Genomic DNA, 22,121 nt, shown 5'->3' with positions numbered 1-22,121 from the left:
CTGTAATGTAACTGATTACTTTTTAACGACAGTAATTTTTTTAAGAAGTTAGTTACTTAAAAAAGTACACTGATGACCACACATCACCTAAAAATTTGTGTTATAACTAAGAGTCCGTAGTTCTCTTACGTCTCTCTGTGTTAACCTTCAGGTTCCTGACCGCAACAGGGAGAACAGTCCATAGTTGGGGTGGCTGAGGTCTTTCACAATCTTCCTGACCTTGGACCGATTGCTTTAGATTGAGTGCAGGTCAGGGAGCTCAGTGCAGAAGATGTGCTCAGCTCATTGCACCGCTTTCTGAAACTTTACCCTGGCCCTAAGGTCATTGAGCTTGTTTTCCAGTGATTGGACGTTGGCAAGCAGGATGCTAGGCAGAGGCGTGCGGTATACACAGGCTATCTTCCTGTTGGCTAATGTCGGCTTGTTTTTTCCCGGGCTTTCGTTTTGGGTCGCTTCCTTTGTTGTTCTTCACAATCTCATTTAACCAGCTTGGATCCAGGTATCTCAATTTTTGCAGATTTTCCAGGGACCTGTAGAGGTTCTATACATTTATTGTGTTCCAGACTAGAAATCAGTTTTCAAACAGGTGCTCTTACTTACTGTACTTGTGCTGAAGTCATGGCTTAAACCTTTTTACAATCTTTTACAGATCTTTTAAGTGTCTCGATTTGTACAAAAAAGAAAATGACTACTATTAATACTAGATTCCAATATACTGTACACCATTAACAACTGATTGAAAAATAAATACAGCTGACTGAGAAAAACAACTAAATAAATCTATGTATTCTGTGTGTGTGTGTGTGTGTGTGTGTGTGTGTGTGTGTGTGTGTGTGTGTGCGCGCAAAAGTGGGCATGGGGTCTTTGCTCTTCTTCCTGTCAATCTTCACACTTTTGAACTGTTTGAGGGTGTGGCTTTACAGGGTATATTCTTTAATTCAGGAAGTTGACACATTATGACCACTCAGTAAGCTCAGTACACACACAGAGACCCAACAGTGAGTGTGTGAAGTTCTAACTGAAGAAGAGATGAAGACCCTGCACTTGGCTTTAATTCTGCTCTCGCTGTCCGGTATGAAACATCATCTCACTCTTAGACAGAATTATTGTTCAGAGTTTTAACTGTGGGCTGATTGATATTGCAGAGTGTATACCCAGATACTGGATTATACACACATTTTATACACTGGATTTTTGCAGTAGCTTTGATTGTATTCATCAGAGTACTTTTTGTACATATCAGGACTAACTGTTGAAAATATTATGAAAATTAAAGACTATTTAGAGGTCAATCATGGGGCAATATGATGATAAAGTGCCTTTAAGGCTTCATCATTTCCCAAAAAAGCTAAGATGAACTTATCTAACATACCTATTATATTTTAATATCTATTAATATATCTATTATATATTAATATATTTGTCATACTTCACTTTATTACAGTACATTAACATTAGGCAGTTAGAAACGCTGTAATGCTGTAAAATCTACCTTGTAATAGATAGATTCAAAGTAGAGTGAATTACTTTTTCATTGTATAGTGATTATAAAATGTAAGATTTATTTCATATGACCGCCTTTTGCTTTGCTTATGATGTGTAGTTACAGAGGCATTGCATTGATAAGCTTATGCAGTCACAACATTTATTTCAGTCCATAATCACATTTACTTCTTTCAAAGATCTTGTATTGATGATGGGAAAGTCTGACTGCTACATAAAGTCTTCTCCAGCACATCCCAGTGCTTCTTTATGGGGTTAAGGTCTGGACTCTATGGTGACCAATTCATGTGTAAAAAGATATCTCATGCTTCCTGAATCACTCTTTCACAATTTAAGCCCAATGAATCCTGTATCATCATCTTGGAATATGGCCTTGCCATCAGGGAAAAAATAGTACAGTATTTCAGTACATTCAGGTCGTTCCTTTTGGTGCGCGTAGGGCTAAATAACTTGTTGCAGCTGAACCATATTAATCACTGCACTAATTAGTCAATGGAAGCGTCTTATCTGCTTAGTTAAATCCAGGTGGTAATTTTTTGTTGTTGTTAAAGTTAGCAATTAATGAGCATGTGGTTAGCAAAGTGATTCACTGTTAAGGTAACTGTTTACTGTTTATCACATATGTTGAATATTTCACTATGACCAGGTGGAGATGTTAAGCCTGACATGATCAAACTACAAACACAGTATGATTAAGAAAATAGGAAATGTGTAAATATTTAATGTACTTACAGCAGTTATATTTAGATTTAAAATTTCAAAAGATGTCTGTGAGCTGAACCAAGGAAATGTATAATAGTAACGAATTCCTCTGTTACAAAGGGAGCTGAGGCAGGATATAGTGAAGACTGTTCTTTAATAAAGTGAAGATTTAAGATAATAAAACACAAAGAGAAACATGAAGGCTATGGCTAGGATATAAGCTACAGGCTAATGCTATGATGAAATCTAACGAGTAAACAGAGAAGAAGCTGAACAGGTCAGGACGCAATAATCACTACAACAACAGGAGAACACCAGCAGTGCGAAGAGCAGATAGTGATGAAAGACAAAGTTGTGCCTGAAACACAGGCTAGAAAGAGACAAATTAATCAAACTCAACAAGGTAAATATTAAATGAATATTGATAAATTTTGAATACAATTAACATCATGTGGCTGTCAGGTGCAAAGAAAACGGAATTCTGGAACAAACACCAACATAAAAATCTTACAGAACACAAAAGTCAAACAAACAACACATAGGAGGAACATTGTAACATCGCCTGAATAATAAGGCCTTAACCCAGGATAAATCCTTTAACAAAGCACGCTAACTTTTTGAACTAATCTATAAGTGCAGGATTTTTTTTTACAGATTAATGCCAAGATTTTTCTAATGTGTTGTCTTAACAGTTATAGATTATAATTGCTAGTCCAGGGAATTTCACTACCCTTGAGCAAACTCCAAATATTATCCGTTATTGGCACAAACACAAAGCTAAACATGTTTAAAAATTCTGAAGGGCACAATTAATGTTAAACTTTAAAAAAAAAAATTGTATATGAGGATCACACGACTTTATACATGTTGTGTTTTATTTACATTTGTTTTTTTTGGCTAGCCCTTTGCACATTTAAAACCACCTTTCCACTGAAATAATTAACGAAGCCACTGTACTGTAACTGCAATGCAACACAGGTAACACAAGGGCCACACACGCACATGTGCACTAGAAAACAGAACACTAGACTTCTGCTGTACATCTGACCTCTGACCTTTGGTTAACTAAGGCCTTGTTCACACGGGCGTTAAAAATCAAGCGTTTTTCTTGCGTTTGTAGCGTCCGGTGAGCGCGGATCAAGCGCAGAGTGTTTTCTACACATAGGAGTCAATGAGAGTGTTCACACGGGCTTTGGTGACGTGGTTTGTCTGGCTGCGCGTTTATACGGCATTAAAAAAAACTTGGCATGCAGCTTTTTCTTGGCGTTCAAATCCCAATCGCAAGGAAATCGCTTCTAGTTTGTTTTCTTCGCGTTCATTTTATGTTTCGGAGGACCGGATATATCCCATGATCCTACATGCTATACATAGGGAAATGCTAAAAAGGGCAAAATAAAAAAAAAATTTTTTTCATAAACCACAAAAAAACTTTCTTTAATCCGACGTTGTGCAGTCAGAGAGTGAACCCAGTAGCGGCGGGCTTTCATATCCAGTTCCCGACACACTGCCCCCACAGGTTAACACACAAACTACAATTTGGGCTGCAGGCTGGCGTTAGACAGAGACAAACGAACACCGGTGTAGAAGTCAATCGAGCGTCACTACAAAATGCAACATAAACGTCTAGGACGTTCAGAGCAAGTTTGTTTATCTAAAAACGTAACTCACGTGTGAACAAGGCCTAAGAGACAGAAAAGGTCAGTTTTTCCTACTTGTCAGATTTTCCTACCGGCAGAAAAAACAGATAATTATTCCCATCGGTCTGTCCCACATTATCAAAATTTCCTACTTATACTTTAAAATAGACATAACTGTAAGGGATCACCACTAGAGGTCGCTGTTTGTTTTTTGTAGTTTTAGTTTGCTGACTCAGTTTCCCAGAAGGCACCTCGGTCAGGAGATGCGAGTGCAAACCTGAGCCGAGGTAGCCCATTAGACCATCTATACTATAAATAGCTGTTTAGTATGGGAAATTGGGTCGAAAGGGTGTGCAGCAGTTAACATTATAAGAACTTATAAATCCAGTAGGAAGTGATAATCTATTAGTAATATTTCTAAAAAGCACTCTACTATTATTATTATTAAGGGGGTTATTATTAGTTCTAGTAGTAATAGTACTATTATTATCATTATTATTATTATTATTAGTATTATCAGCCCTCGTCCCTAGTCTGGAAAGGACCTGGGATGTAGATAGAGGAGCTGAACACGCAGCAACATCGAAAGGCCGGGTCCTGAATAGTCTGGGATAAGGGAAATTACACGTCCCTGATTCAGTGCTCACAGTAGATGGCGGTAATGCTCTATCTAAGAAGCGAGCCGCCAATAAAAAACGAGGAGAAGAAGAAGAAACTGGGTCGACCATTGTTAGTTGTACTACTGTCATTTATGTGGGCTTTTTGTTTTGTTTTGTGTTCAGTTTATATTTTGATTTAAGTTTTGTTGGGTTTGGCTCTCATGTTGGCAATGTTACTGTAAATGTTCAGTGTGTCTAAGTTTGTGGAGCTGACTCAGTCATGTCAAGTGTGTTGTGTTTAATATGTCTGTACGTACTGTTGTTTGTGTTCCCCTGTTTCCTTGTGTGTTTAGCCAGTTAGGTAAGTAGCTAGGTGTGTGTTTGGCTAGGAGCTTGTTTAGCTAAAACCCATGTTGAGCTAACTGTCATGCTTCTAGCCATAGCCCCTTAGTGTTTCTAGCCTCTCCGTGTCCCTAGTCTCCCTGTGTCTCCTGCCTCCCTAGTTTCCCTAGCCTTTAAGTGTCCCCTAGCCTAGCCTAGCCTTTGAGTGTCCCCTAGCCTAGCCTAGCCTTTGAGTGTCCCCTAGCCTAGCCTTTGAGTGTCCCCTAGCCTAGCCTTTGAGTGTCCCTTAGCCTAGCCTAGCCTAGCCTTTGAGTGTCTCCTAGCCTAGCCTAGCCTTTGAGTGTCCCCTAGCCTAGCCTAGCCTTTGAGTTTCTGTGTCCCGAGTCCCTAGTGTTTTTTATAGATAATAGGTAAGTGTAGCTAAGTGCATGTCAGGCTAAAGACATGCTTAGCTAGATGTATGTGTAGCTGACTGCCATGATTAGCTAATAACCATGTCTAGCTGATTGCCATGTCTTTAGCCTTAGTCCTGTCTCTTGTCTCTAGTCTGTCTCTTGTCCCTCGTGTCTCTAGTCTCTCGTCATGTTTTGTCCTGTTTCAGCTCCATGTTTAGTTGGTGGGTCATGTGCTTTGCCACAGGGCTTATGCTAGGTGTCCTTAAGCCTGTGTTTTGCCACAGAGCTTAGGCTTAGTGTAACAAGTATTAGAGCCTGTCTGTGTCCCTTAGCCTGTGTCCTGGCAGAGAGCCCATGTTTGACCCTATGTTATTGAGTATTGTTTAAGTTTGTTGTGTGTTTTGTGTGTCTTGATTATTTATATACTGTGGACCTTATTAAAAGACTCTTTTTGGTTACAAAACTCCTTTGCGCTTATGCCTGCTCTTTCCACCCACGGCGACAACATCCTCCATTACACCGCAATCGTGACAATAACACTGCAAAAAAAATGCAATACTTGGTTTTAACATGGGAAGCAGCTTCTGACACATGACGGTACTTCATCAGAATGTAATTCCTATACCAAGTGTATAAGAACATTATTTTTGCACATTTTGTGCTTTATCTTAATTGTAATAAAAAAAAAAAACTACCACCCAACAATTCACAGGTCGCCTGTTAAATAAAGGTAATATTTAATAATCAAACAATGTCAATTAAAACCACAAAGCTATTAAATACCTTAGTAAATTCGCAAGTCACTCACAGGAGTAGAATGAATTAATGGGTGGGATGTTAAAATAGCAAAGCATGATGTACTTTTTTTTATGCGCATGTGCAGAAAGCCTGGATAGGAAAAAATATTAGTAGGATGAATTGAATTTTTTATAAATTTTTATTTTATTAAAGATATCACAGATAAATTGATTGAACACTGGCACTGGTAACCTCTGACATTACTGCCGGACTCTCGTGAATGGGAAGCACAGTCTCGCGAGAGTACATTCGGGCACCAACACAGCACTAATACAGGGACAAATGCAACCGGTCGGGTTTATTTTATGTGGCACAGCTGAGGTCTTTTTTTTTTTCAGACAAATACTTACTACCACATATGTCTATAAAAAAACTCTATGTGGCTGCGCTACAACTGTATTTAATGAGGAGTCATTTTCATGTCATTTTGTATCTTTTGAAAAGTGCACAGCTCGTCACTGTGCTTTTACAGATCTAGAAGTCTGATTTTGTAGATTATAAATAACTCGAGTCAGTCAGGTCTCTATCATTAGTAATGAGTTCTAGTGTCTCTCTTTTCATTCACAACATAATATTTGTCTGATTCAAGATCTGATCTTCCCTTCTGAATCAGTGATCACAGGAGTGTCCTAATGAATAAAACACTTCACTAGTTCAGGTCTAGACTACTGACTTTAGTATAATATTCAAAAACATCAATTTAATGGAGATTAATATATTTAAAATATAGCAGATATGATTATGGGCATGTTGGTGTGGTGTTTAGCACACTGGCCTCACATCTCCAGGGTTTGGTTCCTTACACACTCCCTGATCTTCCATACCGCTTTATTCTGTATATAGAGTCATTGGGGGCAGACACACATACACACTTACACACACACACTACAAGCAATTTGGGAATGTCAGTTAGCCTAATCTGCATTTCTTTGGACTGTGGAAGGAAACCGGAGTACCTAGAGTAAACAAACCGAGCACGGGAAAAATGCACAGAGAGAAGGGAATCAAACCTGGACCCTGGAGGTCCATGGCAACAGTGCTAACCAGTAGACCACCATGCTGTCTGATGTATTTATGTTATTTATAATTTTTTTAATTGGTTAGCCAGTATAGTGTGTGTGTTTGTGTGATCTACAAGTGTGAGACTGTCATTCTTTTAACAGTTAATAATGTAAGCATGCAGTTTTCATACACACACACTTATTCACACACACATTTGAATTTTGTATTTCTCTACACAGGTGTTCTCACTAAGGACAGTAGATGGGGTGTGAATTATCCTGATAATCTGATCTGTGCTGTGAGAGGATTCAGTGTCTCCATTCCCTGTAGTTATTATTATCCAACATCAAATCCCCAAAAGAAGGTGACACAAATGCTTTGGTGCTCAATGAACTTAAACACAGATTATGGGTGTCGTGTCCCTCCATATGTTTATAACAGCTCATCAAACACCAAGTCAGACTTTGAGTACGTTGGAGACGACAAATCAAACTGCACTTTGTTAATCCACAATGTACAGTTCAGTTATTCTGGAGAGTACAGATTCAGATTTATAACTGATGTGCCTGGGGGCACATGGACAGGTGAACCTGGAGTGACTCTACAAACTGCAGGTGAAATGTAATATTTAAAATTAAAATGATCCAATCACTCACTCATTGTCTATACTGCTTTATCCTGTATACAAGGCTGCAGGGGGCCTGGAGCGTATCCTAGGAGCACTAGGCGAGGACAATGTGCCAATTCGTTGCAAAGCACCAAATTATTACTTATCTGCATAATTTACTTTCCTTACCTCTTGGAATAAATTGTAGTTTATATATTTTTTTTGTTACATTGGTGAATGCATGTCCAAAATCATCTTAAATTTAATTAAGAAATCTCATTTATCTGCTATTTATTATTTAATACTACATGTTTATCTGTGTGTGAAATCCTGATTGAGTGACGTGGAGTCTTTCCTGCTCTCTGAAAAAGATTTAAAGGTGTCACTAATCAGGCTTAGTGGAACCGGAACCCTTAAACAAGGAGACTCGTTAAATCTGACGTGTGATATGAGCTGCACACACAGTTCCTCACAGTTTGTGTGGTCTAAGAACAACGAGCAGTTAAACACATCAGGACCCGTTCTTCACTTTCCTGCTCTAACCGTGAGGGATTCTGGGAATTACACCTGCACTTGGAAAACCAAGGAGACGTCAGGATCTAAAACCATCAGCCTTCAGGTCGAGGGTGGGTCCGTCTGCTCACAACACTTATGACTGTGTGTGTCGGTGTGTGTTGGAATATTTGGAGAAATGTGTAAAATTATTGACCTGTACATGCTTTGTCTTCAGTGTAGAACTTTAAAGAGAGATAGAGTATCTGTTTCTGTAAGTTCTTTTAAATCTTGATGCATTAATGTAAACAATTATTTCTCAGGTGATTGGGAAGTGAGATATCCAGAGCCGGTTTGTGCTGTGAGAGGATCCAGTGCCTCCATTCCCTGTAGTTATTATTATCCTAAGGGAATTCAGGTGGCACAAATGCTTTGGTGCTCGATGAACTCAAACAGAGGAAGGTGTACAGACCCTCCGTATGTTTATGACAGCTCATCAAACATCAAGTCACACTTTGAGTACGTTGGAGACGACAAATCAAACTGCACTTCGTTAATCCACAATGTACAGTTCAGTTATTCTGGAGAGTACAGATTCAGATTTATAACTGATTGGATTGATGGTGAATGGACAGGTGAACCAGGAGTGACTCTACAAGTTGCAGGTAAATTTTCTTTATGTGCAAAAAGAACTTTGCAAAAGGTTCCACTATAAAGGAGTGTTTTTATACCAACAGTTATTAAAAATGTTTTTAGCTGCTAATACATTTAAATATAAGGACATACCATGGACATGCTGTATAATAATAATTGACCTGTTACATGCAATCAATCATCACCTTTTAAACATCAGAATCAATAATTCAGTAGTTCTGTGGTATGAGACATTATATACTCACTCACGGGGCAGTGGTGGCTCAGTTGGTTAAGGCTGTGGGTTACTAGGTTACTACTGGGGAAGGTCGGGGGTTCGAGCCCCAGCATCGCCAAGTTGCCACTGTTGAGCCCTTGAGCAAGGCCCTTAACCCTATCCGTTCCAGGGGCACCGTAAGCTGGCTGACCCTGCACTCTGCCCCCAGTTTCCTAATTGGGATATGCGAAGAAGACATTTCACTGTGCTGTGAAGTACATGTGACAAACAATTTAATATTCTTCTTCTCTTCTTTACTCACTCATCTTCTACACTCAAAAAAAATAACTTGTTGAATGAACATAATTAAATTACAGAAAGAATTTCCACCTGATTTAATGGCTCTCTTTTAGCATTAAGCAATTTTGTTGGCCCAACTTAATGTTCTTAGGTTCAGTCAAATAAATTTTATTAGGTTCAATTAACGTATTTACTACAGCTGCGTCCAACATAATTTAATACTGTTAACATAAATGAATAGCGTTGGTGCAACAAATTTTTCAGTTGTAAATTAAGTTCTTAAATCCAATTTATGGAAAATTTAAATTTCAAGCCCTGGTCAACAGAATTCTGTGAAGGAAGGAAGCGTAAGATAAACGGGATAAAACAGAGATTTTTATTTTACACCAGCAGCAACTTACAAATGAGGTCTCAATTTAAAAAGATGTACAAAACATAAAACACCACAAATAAGTATTAATCATAGAAAAAAATTAAACACCAAGAGAAGCGTTTTGTACTTTATAACTGTGCGTTATGACTTTTAAATATGACCGTTAGAGACGGTTGGTCAGGAAACTCCTGAAGTCAGATGCAGACAGGACACTTTCACTCACAACCTCCTGTGAAAAAATACAGAAATAGATTCAATTAAATTCCTGATAGTTAATTTAGCAAATGAACAATATTCATAATTTGTTCCTCTCGCTTCACAACTCATGAGAACAGACCGAAACCAGAACAGAACCGCAGATTAAGCACGCGCATATAACCGTCGGTATTTTAAGTGTGATTAAAAATACAAGCTTAAACCAAAATAACGTGACTAAACATCGCTAAACAGCAGGTGACATTTATGTTCAGTATTCCGTTTCTATTTAGAAAGACTGGAATTAATTCCTGCTTACCTTTTCCACACGCCCGCCAAACGTTTGTCTTCTCAACACGCTGTGTTCTCTTCTCGCGATATCTTCTCGCGATATTTCCGGTTTTGCTATTTCCGGTTTTCATAGTGACAAGATCTTTTTGGTTTATCTCAACATTATTGAATCTAATACATGTTAAGTTGTTGAATTTCCTGCAAATACAACATAATTTATTCATGTTTATCTTGGAAACATAAAATTATTATGTACAAAACACATTTTACATTTTAGTACATGTAACAGGTAGCCAGGTTCAGTATACTGCTTTATCCTACTTTCAGGGACCTGGAGCCTATGTCAGGAGGCTTTAGGCACGAGGCAGGGTACACTCTGGACAGGTTGCCAATCCCTTACAGGGCACACACACATACACACACTCACACACTCATTTACACACTACGGGCAATTTGGGAATGCCAATTAGCCTAAGACATTATATAGAAAACATATTTATAGAAATACAGAGGACCCTTGGATTGCGAGTACCTGTGAGTGTTTCACAAGATGAGCAGAAATTTTAAATTAATTTTAACTTGGTAAACGAGTGAGGTCTTAAATACGAGCAGCATTGTGGGTAATCTTCTCCCATGCGCTGTCTCAGTGTTTATGCTTTTCTCCTATAGTCAACACCTGTATGCGCATGTACTGTTTACTATGATATTGTGTCCACGTTTGTGCGCACTTGTGGGAGTGAGAGTCTCTGATGTTAAACTGGTGTGTCCATTCGCGCACGTGTGTAAAAGTCGTACGCTATAGTACACAGTAGCCCCCCACCCCCACCCCCACTTCCTCATCCTCTCCTCACTCTGGTCTAAATCACTATAGCTACAATTCTTGTCAAAGATAAAGTTTAGGTTAATTTAGTTTATTTTTACTTTATATTTTGTATTTATTATTTTTATATGAATATTTTTGGGTTGTGGAACAAATTGTTGGACTTTCTATTATTTCTTATGGGAAAATTTGCTTTGCTATACAAGTGTTTGAATATACATGCATGCTTCCACTGTAATCTTTTTTGAGGAAATATTATTTATGAATTTTAAACTAACAAAGCACATTATTTAAAAAATGCTGACTCAAATTTTAGCCCCTGTCAGTGCTAATTGAGTGATGTGGAGTCTTTCCTGCTCTCTGAAAAAGACTTAAAGGTGTCACTAATCAGGCTCAGTGGAAATGGAACCCTTAAACAAGGAGACTCGTTAAATCTGACGTGTGATGTGAACTGCACACACAGTTCCTCACAGTTTGTGTGGTCTATGAACAACGAGCAGTTAAATCCAATAGGACCAGTTCTTCACTTTCCTGCTCTAACCGTGAGGGATTCTGGGAATTACACCTGCACTTGGAAAACCAACAAGACGTCAGGATCTAAAACGATCAGCCTTCAGGTCGAGGGTGGGTCCGTCTGCTCACAACACTCATGAATGTCTCGAGTGATTACTGAAGAAAAAGTATACTCTAAATACTGGTGTTTTTAACAGGGTACAATCCTGATCCTGATCATTGGTTAGTCTGGATGATTGTTGGTGTGACAGCTGGAGTGAGTGTCATTATCTCAGTCTTCTTAGGAGTTGTGATTTACAGCAGAAGGTAAAACTCTGCATGATTTTATAACGTATATTATACACAGTCTAGACACTGTCCCACCTACAGCATAAGATTTTGACATGTAACAAATTACAATGCTGAATTATTCCTTTATTAATTAACAACAATTAACGTGCAGTTTGTGCTTCAGAAACAGGTCTCTGCATGAGAGCCGAAGTGTCCACATTGAGGAGCAGAAGGAGGACGACTCTCAGATCTATGCTAATGTTCAGCAGATGGAGGACGATTTTGACATCTACGCTAATGTATAACATAACCAGCCTTGATCTTGTTCGTTGCTCAGGTGTTACACTTCTTACATTTACATTTCGGCATTTGGGGAGGGGCGAGTGGGGAATTAGCCCAAATATTGAAGAAACGTATAGGTCTTTAGTCGTCATTTAAAGTTTTCCAGAGACATCTAGAGGAAGTCCAGTCCACCAACTAGGTGCCAGAAAAGAAAACTAGAAAACATGACTTTCTTAATCCCTGAGAGACGGTGGGACCACCCAATCAGTGCTGGAGGATCAGAGGGAATGTGGTCCGGTGAGGAGTGTGTTTAGAGCTGAGAGGTAAGTGGGATTTGGGCTGTTTTTAGTTTTTTTTTTATAGGATGGCGCGGAGAAGTGGGTGGTGTGGGAGCACTTGGGAAAGTTGCACTTCTTGGCTTTGCTGTATCTGATTTAGTTATATCTGATCACAAATCAGTCTCTTTTAGTGTTGACGTGTCAGCATCCAAATATTCAAGTCTTGTCTAGCCTTCTTTAAACACAATAATCAATAATCTGCAATAGAGTACAACTCCACACTACAAAACCCTCCTGTACACCTTTACAGCCCTAAAAACAGACCCTTTGATGCATGTTGTCAGTTTTGATTTCCTCAAAATATTTAATAAAATTTTATGTCACTGTGACCAACTTCATTTTGTTTTACCAGTAGATCACTGACTCTATTTTGTTTCTTTATGAGATTGGAAAAAGAATTCTCAATATTTGAATGAGTGAAATCATTTTCATTTTAGTTTGAATAAAAAATGTGATCACAATTTTTTTTTCTTAAATTTAACCCAATTTTTACAAGCTAAATTAATCTCATTAAAACTTATTGAAATTTAAATTTAGTTTGGGTTCCAGTTGGGACCAGTCATTCAACAGTTTTTATTTATCAGGAAATCAAGATTGATTTCATCAAAATAATTATTAAACAAATTAAATGATGACACAAATGAAGATGTAATACTAAATAAAACTTTGAAATGAATATTAAAAGCTGGCCATTTATATTATTACAATTGCCCAATATTTAGCATTTAATTATTGAAAGAGAGTATAAAAGAATATTACCTCAGTGAGAACTAGAAGAGTTAGTCTGGTACTGCCTCATAAAATAATTAATTAAAATCAATTACAAGCACTTGTTTTTAAATCTCAACAAGGAGAATAATTGAACAAATTAAAAACTTTAGGGCTATAAGAATGCTACTACATTATTGTGCAGATTATTTTATTCAAATAAAAAACTTCCACTGTGGTGTTTTAACTACTTTATTTTACATTTTGTGACAGAAGTTCATATTTACAATATCATTATATATTAAACTATAAATGCTAAAGTGATTGATACTAGCGTATAGAGAGGAGCCATATATCTTAAAAAGAAACCTTTTAAATTTGGACGTTTATTTTGTTTAGTTATTTTTCCTACACGACTAAGTTGATAAATGCGCCAGCACACAGAGCGCCCCCTACTGATCTTATTGCATTCTCTGCCCTCTTACATTCCTCTTAAATTTTGCTCTTACTACATTTATTCTTTTAAAGTTGAGACAATAATTAATTTTACAAGAATTTGAAATCTTTAATAATTCAGTAGCTCCTAATCCATAGCAGCTAGACCTGGACGAAAGTGAAATGTGTAAATATACGAACATAAAAGTTAATTTACTGGGTTACTCTTATTATGATCAGGTTCTTTTTCCTTATCAGGCAATAAGAATTAAACAATGACTTGTAAAGCATTAAATTGATCCAGATATTTAAAGATGAATTTGTGTTCTTAATTTTTGTTCCCAGTCTTGATTAAAGCATCAGTTTTACTGCGCTTTTCAAGTTTACCTTCTCCTCATTACCTTCGTCTTCTTCAAACATTAGTCCACTTTGCTGCTTTTTTAAAGAATTAATTACTGTTTTACCAGAAAGCTGTCACACCATATCCTTTGCCCTCTCACATTATTACAAAACATAAAATTACACACATAAATAAAAAATCATAATCATAAATCATAATTAAGGTCAGTTAATTAATGTTACATTTGAACAAAAGTTAACAATTTAAAAGATTACATTAACACGATACAAGATACCTAAAAGAAAGTTGCAAACAAACAAAAAAGGGCTGCTGGGCTAAAACTATAAATGTACATTACAGTATGCATCACTAGGCTATGAAGAGTTAAATATAAACACTATGGTCTTGTCCTTGAGATCATTCAGTTAGACAAGAAATGATCAACAGGAGCCCAGTGGAAAGAGTGGACAGCTTCTAATACTTCGTTGTTCACATCACGCAGGACCTGTCATGGTCCTGTTACATCAACACCGTGGTGAAAAAGGCCCGGCAGCGTCTCTACCACCTCAGACGCATGAGAGACTTCAGACTACCATCAAGGGTGCTTAGGAATTTTTACTCCTGCACCATAGAGAGCATTCTGACGGTAAACATCTCAACCTGGTTCAGGAACAGCAGCTCTACGGAAGGTGGTGCGATCAGCTAAGCGCGTCATCCGCAGCGAGCTCACTGACCTGCACTCTACCTACAGCAAGCGGTGCTGGACCAAGGCCAGGAAGATCGTGAAGGACCTCAGCCGCCCGACAATGGACTGTTCTCTCTGTTGCGGTCAGGACAGCGCTTCCGCTTTCTGAAGGCAAACACAAAGAGACTGAGGAGGAGCTCCTTACTGCAGGCGATAAGGTCTCTCAATCAGTACACCACACAGGACTAACCATCTCTCCATTTTTGCAGATTGCATATTTATAAACATTGATGGTTACTGCAAATCGCCTAAATTATATACATTTACAGTCACCCTGGACATTTCTGGACATCGGCACATTTAGGCACCTTCTCACACACCCTGGACATTTCTATTTAATTTCATTTCTGCACATTGCACATTATGGTCATACGCACATCTACACAATCATGCACATTTGCACACAATTCGTTTTTTTTCTTTTCCCCCTCAATGTACATAATATATATTTACAACAAAGTCTACAGCTACTGTAAGTTCTCCATATTTCAAATTACAGCTAATGTTTTTCTATATTTAATATTTTTATATTTCTATATATGTTCTAATTTAATTTGAAATGGCCCCCAAATATGAACAAAATAATTCCCAAGGATTTTCTTACCGAACATTTTTATATGGCTTTAGGTAGATGCAAAATTGCTAATTCAGCATGTGGGCTAATGTCTTTGCTGAAAAAACAAGAAATAATATCCGACCAATATCCTGTCAGTGTATGGCAAAGTGTGTGACAATGTACCTTCTGAAATGTTACACCTTGTCACACTGTGCTAAAACAGATCGATAAATCTTGTGCAGTTTGGATTTGGAGAGTGAAGACGGTGTATGACTTTAAACTGAATCGAATCGTGTGTGTTATTAATGGAACAAGAGGGTCTTCTGTCCATGATTTCGATTCACAAATCTTCAGACAGGTCAATGCATGACTCAGTACTCCAGGCCTTTTGTAAATGATCAGCAGATACTTTAACATGATGGGCGAAAACAGATACAATGTGGAGAAATTTTGAACCATACCACTAAAGTTTTGATTGCATTTGAGACTTTCCACTGAATGAAGCCAAGAACAAAACATTCTTAATCATATTTTTCCTTCTTTTAAAAATTTTTTTTTTTTTTGTCTGCTAAAATTGAGATGCGTGTTGCTGTGGTTTGTCGTTAAACTAAAATGCAATTTAATTTAATTTAATTGTGAATAAAATAAATGCATGAAGGTACAGTGTAAAAGCAGTGTGTACTACGTCCTGATGAGCAGTGTGTCACTTACAGGAGACACGAGGAGAGAGTACTTATGTTGGACTTTTTTCATAACCAAATTGTTTTTTAAATTCTCATTGACTGAAATGAAAATAAATGTAATAAAAAGCTATGCTGTCCATCATATATAAATATCTAATCTATATAAAAATAGAAAGAAGAAAGAAGTGAATTTGCTGTATGAAGTTTGTATTATTTTTCAGCTTACAGAGGGAATAGACAGGACTTTAAGGTGATCATGAAGTGTGAAACTGATCTGCTTGTTGCTCTTGTATATTAACATAATTAACAGAGACGTCCTCATTCTGCTGCTCAGTCTGGACACTCCGGCTCTCACGCTGAAACCTGTTGGTGGAAAAAAATCCATGTAAACTGCAGGAAATTTACAAACTAAGAAATAAATTTACAGTTTGTAAATTTCAAAATTTGTTAGACTGTTTGACCTCCTTTTGTAAATCAAAGCTCCAAAGATGACGGAGATGATGAAAATCACTCCAACTGTCACCGCAATAATGATCCAGGATAACGCCTGACGAGGATTTGCTTTAGCTTTGCAAAAAAATAAAAGGAAAATACAATCACTTGTATTTGAACACAAGTCACTTTATTTCCTTCAGTAATCACTCGAGACATTCAGGAGTGTTGTGAGCAGACGGACCCACCCTCGACCTGAAGGCTGATGGTTTTAGATCCTGACGTCTCCTTGGTTTTCCAAGTGCAGGTGTATTTCCCAGAATCCCTCACGGTTAGAGCAGGAAAGTGAAGAACGGGTCCTGATGTGTTTAACTGCTCGTTGTTCTTAGACCACACAAACTGTGAGGAACTGTGTGTGCAGTTCACATCACACGTCAGATTTAACGAGTCTCCTTGTTTAAGGGTTCCGTTTCCACTGAGCCTGATTAGTGACACCTTTAAATCTTTTTCAGAGAGCAGGAAAGACTCCACGTCACTCAATCAGGACTGAGAGGGGGTCAATAATTATAATACATTTATAAAATCTTTTACAGCTTTTCTTAAACACAGTTTTCTTGAACACGACTCCCTGATTATTGAGTAATAAAGTGCAGTGGCGTGTGTGTGTGTGTGTACTGACTGACAGCAGCAGGGATAATAACACACAGACGAGTGGAGTAACTGAGTCAGTATCAGGTGTTAGTGAGTAAGACATGATGACATTAACACTGTGTGTGTGTGAGAGTACTGTACTGCACTTCTTACTGATTCATTACAATCACAGAAAACATCTGCACTAAACTGCACCGTTCCTCATCACTGAACTGAACACCTTCTGTATCTTACAGAACAGCACATAGTGTATCTTTAAGCTTCAGTCTAAAAGATCAGTAAAAGCTTCAGTCATTTTAAAGGGACAATATATTCAACTTTCCAGCTGAAATATTTATGTTAAAGGTACAAAAGATAAGAGTACCGCTCCAGGATCTGTACAGGTTAGTACTGTTGGTTCTGAGAGTGTGTGTTAGTTTAGATTTTAGTTACACACGAGGATTTCTCACACAGATAAACATGTATTATTGAATAATAAACTAAATGAGACGTCCTGATCTAATTAACGCTGGACTCCAATTTACTGTTACAGTTCATAAATAACACAAAATGATTTAAAGTTAATCAGGGAAGTAATAAATAATTTTGTGTTTTCATTGTAATCATTAAATTTTACCTGCAGTTTGTAGAGTCACTCCAGGTATACCTGTCCACATCCCACCGGTCACATTAGTTATAAATTTGAATCTGTACTCTCCAGAATAACTGAACTGTACATTGTGGATTAACAAAGTGCAGTTTGATTTGTCGTCTCCAACGTACTCAAAGTCTGACTTGGTGTTTGATGAGCTGTTATAAACATACGGAGGGACACGACACATTCCTGTGTTTGAGTTCATTGAGCACCAAAGCATTTGTGTCACCTGCATCCTGGGATTTGATGTTGGATAATAATAACTACAGGGAATGGAGACACTGAATCCTCTCACAGCACAGATCGGATTATCAGGATAATTCACACCCCAGTCACTGTCCTGAGTGAGAACACCTGTGTAGAGAAATACATGGAGAATTAAATAAGTGTATAATTTTATACTGATATATTGGTTTATACTGTGTGTTGTGTGGTTACGTTCATGTGAGCTAACTGTTAGCGTAATTTGCATAGGCCACCTTTATACTACTGTATATCTGCATTACTCACATCAATGCCTAAACGAGATGCCCTGAGGAATTTTTTTGGAGCACTAATTTGCCTGACTGAGCTAATCATATTCACAAACATTTAGGCTAGGCTTTACAATTTATTAGTTTAACTTTGCTGTTTGTGTTACTCTTTTACTGTTAACTGTTACTAACTGATCATCTTACTAAATCAAAAGAACTTAAACTTCACTAAAATCAGCATAATTAAAATATTTCATCAATATAAAATACAATTTATTCATAATTACACAACACTATACAATGTAAAAAAGTTGTCCAAGTGTATAACACACTACAACATCAATCAGCACACAGTTAAAACTCTGAAACAATAATTCTGTCTAAGAGTGAGATGATGTTTCATACCGGACAGCGAGAGCAGAATCAGAGCCAAGTGCAGCGTCTTCATCTCTTCTTCAGTAAGAACTTCACACACTCAGTGGTGAGACTGTTGTTACTGTATACTGAGCTCACTGACTCGGTCACAATATGCAAAGTTCATTTGTAGAAAAAGAAAGAGGGAAGAATACACCCAGTGTAACTACAAATGGAAACTACGTCACCAAACTGGAATTTATATACAACACCAATAAGATGTTTGCTTTTATAAACATTTTAATAGCAGTGGTGTTCACTCGTTACACACTTCCAATCCACTTTCATGAGGCTCCTTACCCAGGTGAACTTTCTTTTATTCCCAATAAACTCCTCAATCCTTATACTATTATCACCGCAGTTGCACCCAGTGTGCTTGCTTGTCCTCCTCTGTGGGCTTTGCAGGAAAAGGCACTTTGAAACAGGGCTGAATGTTGTATGTTGCTGTAGCTCTCCCAGATCATGAAGCTGAGTGGCTCATACATTGTGTACCCTGGCTTCTTTTTCTGCATTGTTCCTGACTGGTGTAGTGTAGTTGGAGATGCCCTGATGACTTCCCTCTCTTAATAAAGAGACTCCCCTGCTCTTTGTTGCCTGGTTTTTGCTGTAGCCAGAAGCCTGCACTGTTAGACTCATTTCTGAGTTCAGTGTTGGGTTTTATTTACTATCTGATAGTTAGTGTATTTAATATCCCATGGCAGCTCTAAGGGCAGTGGTCAGGACACCTATTTTAAATAGTAATACATTTTGATTTGAAACACGAGCGAGTCTTGGTTTACGAGCACCGAGTATCATGTAGCACGCATGCGCTTCTTTTTTTGATGCCAAGCGTCAGGTGACCACAACTGAGCCAACGGTTTTTCTCTTTCTTGTGCTGTGGAATTGTGGGTAATCGTCTCCCCTGCTCAGTCTTAGTGCGCGTCTCTCACCGAAATGCGAAACGGAGTAAAATATAAAAAATATATAATTTTATAAGATAAACTTAGTAAGTATTACTAGAATATTGTTAGTTTAGATATTACTAAGCTGGTTATCACTAATTACCGAAAGGCAGCTCATTGTCTCCCTCTGGTGGCAGTCAGAGATCATGGAATTACGCCAAAAGCATTTATAGCTGGTATTTTAGCTGTTAATAACTACTGTACAGGGAATGCTTAGGATATCCCACAGTCCAGTAGCTCTGCAAGAGAACACCTGCAGAATAAGTAGCTCAGTAGTTAAGGTACCACATTTTGTTTCAAATCCCATGATCACCAAGTTGTTCCTGTTGTGTCTTGAAAAAGGCACTTAACCCTCAACTGCTCAGATGTATAATGAGAAATGTAAGTCGCTCTGGATAAATGCAAAAGGGCACTGGTGGCTCAGTGGTAGGTGTTTCGCCTGCTATGAAGAAGGCCCGGGTTCGATTGCCAGCCAGTGCCCGAACCCCAGCCACTGGATCCAGTGCCGGTCCCAAGCCTGGATAAAATGGGAGGGTTGCGTCAGGAAGGGCATCTGGCGTGAAACCTGTGCCAAGTTGTAGTGCGGACTAGGTATTCCGCTGTGGCAACCCCTGGAGCAGCTGAAAGACCAACAACAACAACAGCTCTGGATAAATGCATCTGCTCAATGCCTAAAAAACTAACAAAAAAATAAGTGTGTAGAAAAATCAGAGAATATTCCAAACCTAAAGAGAATGTTATATCAATTGTAACATATCTTCAAATGATCCTACAACTCATACAAAATTCAATCTGAATGCTGTTTCAAATGTGATTTTACACCCATTTATATATTTTATGTTTCTCCAAGTGGAATCGTTCCCCCTTGGGTGTGTGCAGCCAGCGAGCTCAGTTTATTTACATTGGTTTCATTATGCATATTTATATGTGGTTTCTACAGTGTGTGTGTGTGTTTATTTTGTACACTGTCATGTGTTTAAACAGTTTGATGGTGGATTGATGATACTGAAGTGCACTAAGTAAGAAAAATCCATCAGTAACAGAAGAACCACAGTGTGGTGTATTTCCTCGAGGCAGTGATGTTAATAGTTACAACACTGAACTTCTGACACACCAAGCAAATCCCTGAAAGAAAGATCATTTTTGTTTCCATTTAGTTGAACAGTGTGTTGGATTTAAGGTTCCTCTGCCTCAGTCATTTAACAGGACCGAAAGTGTAAAGAGGAAACTTACAACCTGTTTGTGGGCAGCCAAGGATATTGGAGAGGCTTTATAACACAAATTCTAATCTCAACCTTCCCAGATCAACACTGTGTTCATATTCTGTTGTACTGTGTGTGGCTTTTGTTTTAAACATAAAGCAACAATTATATTTTTTTATGATAAAATAAAAATAAATAAATATAAGAAATTAAAACAGAAAGAATGAGAGAAAGGTATAAATAAATAAAAATGAAATAAAAAAAAAATTAACAAATAGATAAAAAAATATATAAAAATAAATAAGATAAAGAAATTTCTTCAAAAATGTAAAAAAATATGGGCTCTAGCATGAATAAAAAAAAGGAATAAGCTAAAAAATGGTAGCCACAGAAGTCCGATGAGGGCCAGAAGGCCCTGGGGGTCAGACGCCTCAGCAGCTACAGCATGCCATGATACTTACCACCTTTTGTAAGCCACTGACTTTCAGAAACATGAAATATTTTTTCATGTTTTCCTGTCATATTTTAATTAATTAATTAATTATAATCTTTAAAAATGCAATAAATGAAATAGAAATAATATTTCTTTGAAACAGAAATAATATTTTTATAAACTAAACATAATAAAAATAATCAATACAAGGAACAAATATAAAAATATAAATGAATACAAATTACATGTTCTTAAACCATTCATTAAATATAAAAAAGTCCAATTAAAAGAAGTAAATTAAATTTCTGAAGAAACAAATACATACACTTCCACATGATAAAAAAAAAAAAAAACTATTAAGCTGTGCCCAGGCCACCACCTTCTGATATTAAATAAACAAATAAACAAAACCAGCATAGATTTATAAGAAATTATCATCCTAAATCAACACTAAAACACAAGCAATTACAAAATAAATAAATAAAGTGTAAGTGAATAAAAATGATTACATGTTCTTAAATCATTATTAAAAGAAATTCTAACAAACAAACATCACACTAAACTAATAAATATACAAATAAGTGCATTTGATGAGCCCTATGAGGGTCAGTAGGGGATTGGGGTGTAAAAACATAAGGAGCCCCAGATACCCCAGGAGCAGCACCATCCCCAGCAGCACTACTGTATGAGGGCCTGAAACAGGATATGCAAAGTGTACTTTACAGGGTGCTCCCTAGGGATGGGTCGCTTGACACCCAGTTTCGACACACGTCTCAAGTTTTCGACACACTAGTGCTTCAAAACAGTGTTCCAGAGCATTGCTTGAAATGAGGCTGTCACGTGACCTGTGGAAATGAAGCTTCATTACCTCACTGACACGTCACGCAGGGCTCAACCACAGAGTGCATCTATTACACTGTCCATTACCCACTGTCCATTTATCCCAATGTTATAGTTATATCCATAATTGTCATGCCTATATGTATGCCTTTATGTTTTTGACATGGTGTGTTATTGTTAAAAAATTATAACAAAACCAATGACGTTTGAATGTCTGTTGTATGAATTTAAATTAAAACACCTTGAGGGCTCAACCACGGTTCTCAAAAAGAATAAAAGTCATTCCTCCACTACAAACTTGTAAACGCCGTCCTTGTGAACGCCG

At 37.5% G+C, this 22,121-nt stretch overlaps 3 protein-coding genes across 6 annotated transcripts; 2 read left to right on the top strand and 1 right to left on the bottom strand.

Moving 5' to 3' along the window:
- The first annotated feature begins 979 nt into the window (after positions 1-979).
- Positions 980-8,240, top strand: LOC128513816 (uncharacterized). Its single transcript, XM_053487366.1, has 3 exons — positions 980-1,072; positions 7,218-7,592; positions 7,957-8,240. The coding sequence occupies exons 1-3, from the start codon at positions 1,030-1,032 to the stop codon at positions 8,238-8,240; spliced, it is 702 nt and encodes a 233-aa protein (XP_053343341.1). The 5' UTR covers positions 980-1,029.
- A 207-nt stretch (positions 8,241-8,447) lies between these two features.
- On the top strand, positions 8,448-15,544 carry LOC128514101 (advanced glycosylation end product-specific receptor-like). Of its 4 annotated transcripts, none has more exons than XR_008356436.1 (5): positions 8,448-8,742; positions 11,276-11,530; positions 11,617-11,725; positions 11,874-12,294; positions 14,295-15,544. XR_008356436.1 is itself a non-coding variant. In XM_053487789.1 (5 exons), exons 1-4 carry the CDS (start codon positions 8,505-8,507, stop codon positions 11,992-11,994), a joined length of 723 nt encoding a protein of 240 aa, XP_053343764.1. In that variant the 5' UTR covers positions 8,448-8,504; the 3' UTR covers positions 11,995-12,026; positions 12,130-12,999. The 4 variants fall into 4 exon arrangements, 3 of the variants coding, with proteins under 3 accessions (XP_053343764.1, XP_053343765.1, XP_053343762.1); XM_053487789.1 differs by lacking the exon at positions 14,295-15,544 and having other exon boundaries at positions 11,874-12,026; positions 12,130-12,999; XM_053487790.1 differs by lacking the exon at positions 14,295-15,544 and having other exon boundaries at positions 11,880-12,999.
- A 486-nt stretch (positions 15,545-16,030) lies between these two features.
- On the bottom strand, positions 16,031-18,414 carry LOC128513815 (uncharacterized). Its single transcript, XM_053487365.1, has 5 exons — positions 18,372-18,414; positions 17,476-17,847; positions 16,445-16,711; positions 16,238-16,337; positions 16,031-16,139 (listed from the first exon to the last, which is right to left on the bottom strand). The coding sequence occupies exons 1-5, from the start codon at positions 18,412-18,414 to the stop codon at positions 16,031-16,033; spliced, it is 891 nt and encodes a 296-aa protein (XP_053343340.1).
- Between the last annotated feature and the right edge of the window lie 3,707 nt (positions 18,415-22,121).

This window comes from Clarias gariepinus, chromosome 26, assembly GCF_024256425.1.
Source record: "Clarias gariepinus isolate MV-2021 ecotype Netherlands chromosome 26, CGAR_prim_01v2, whole genome shotgun sequence".
NCBI lineage: Eukaryota > Metazoa > Chordata > Actinopteri > Siluriformes > Clariidae > Clarias > Clarias gariepinus.
The sequence above is the reverse complement of the archived record's forward strand: the minus strand, read 5'-3'. Positions and strand labels throughout refer to the sequence as shown.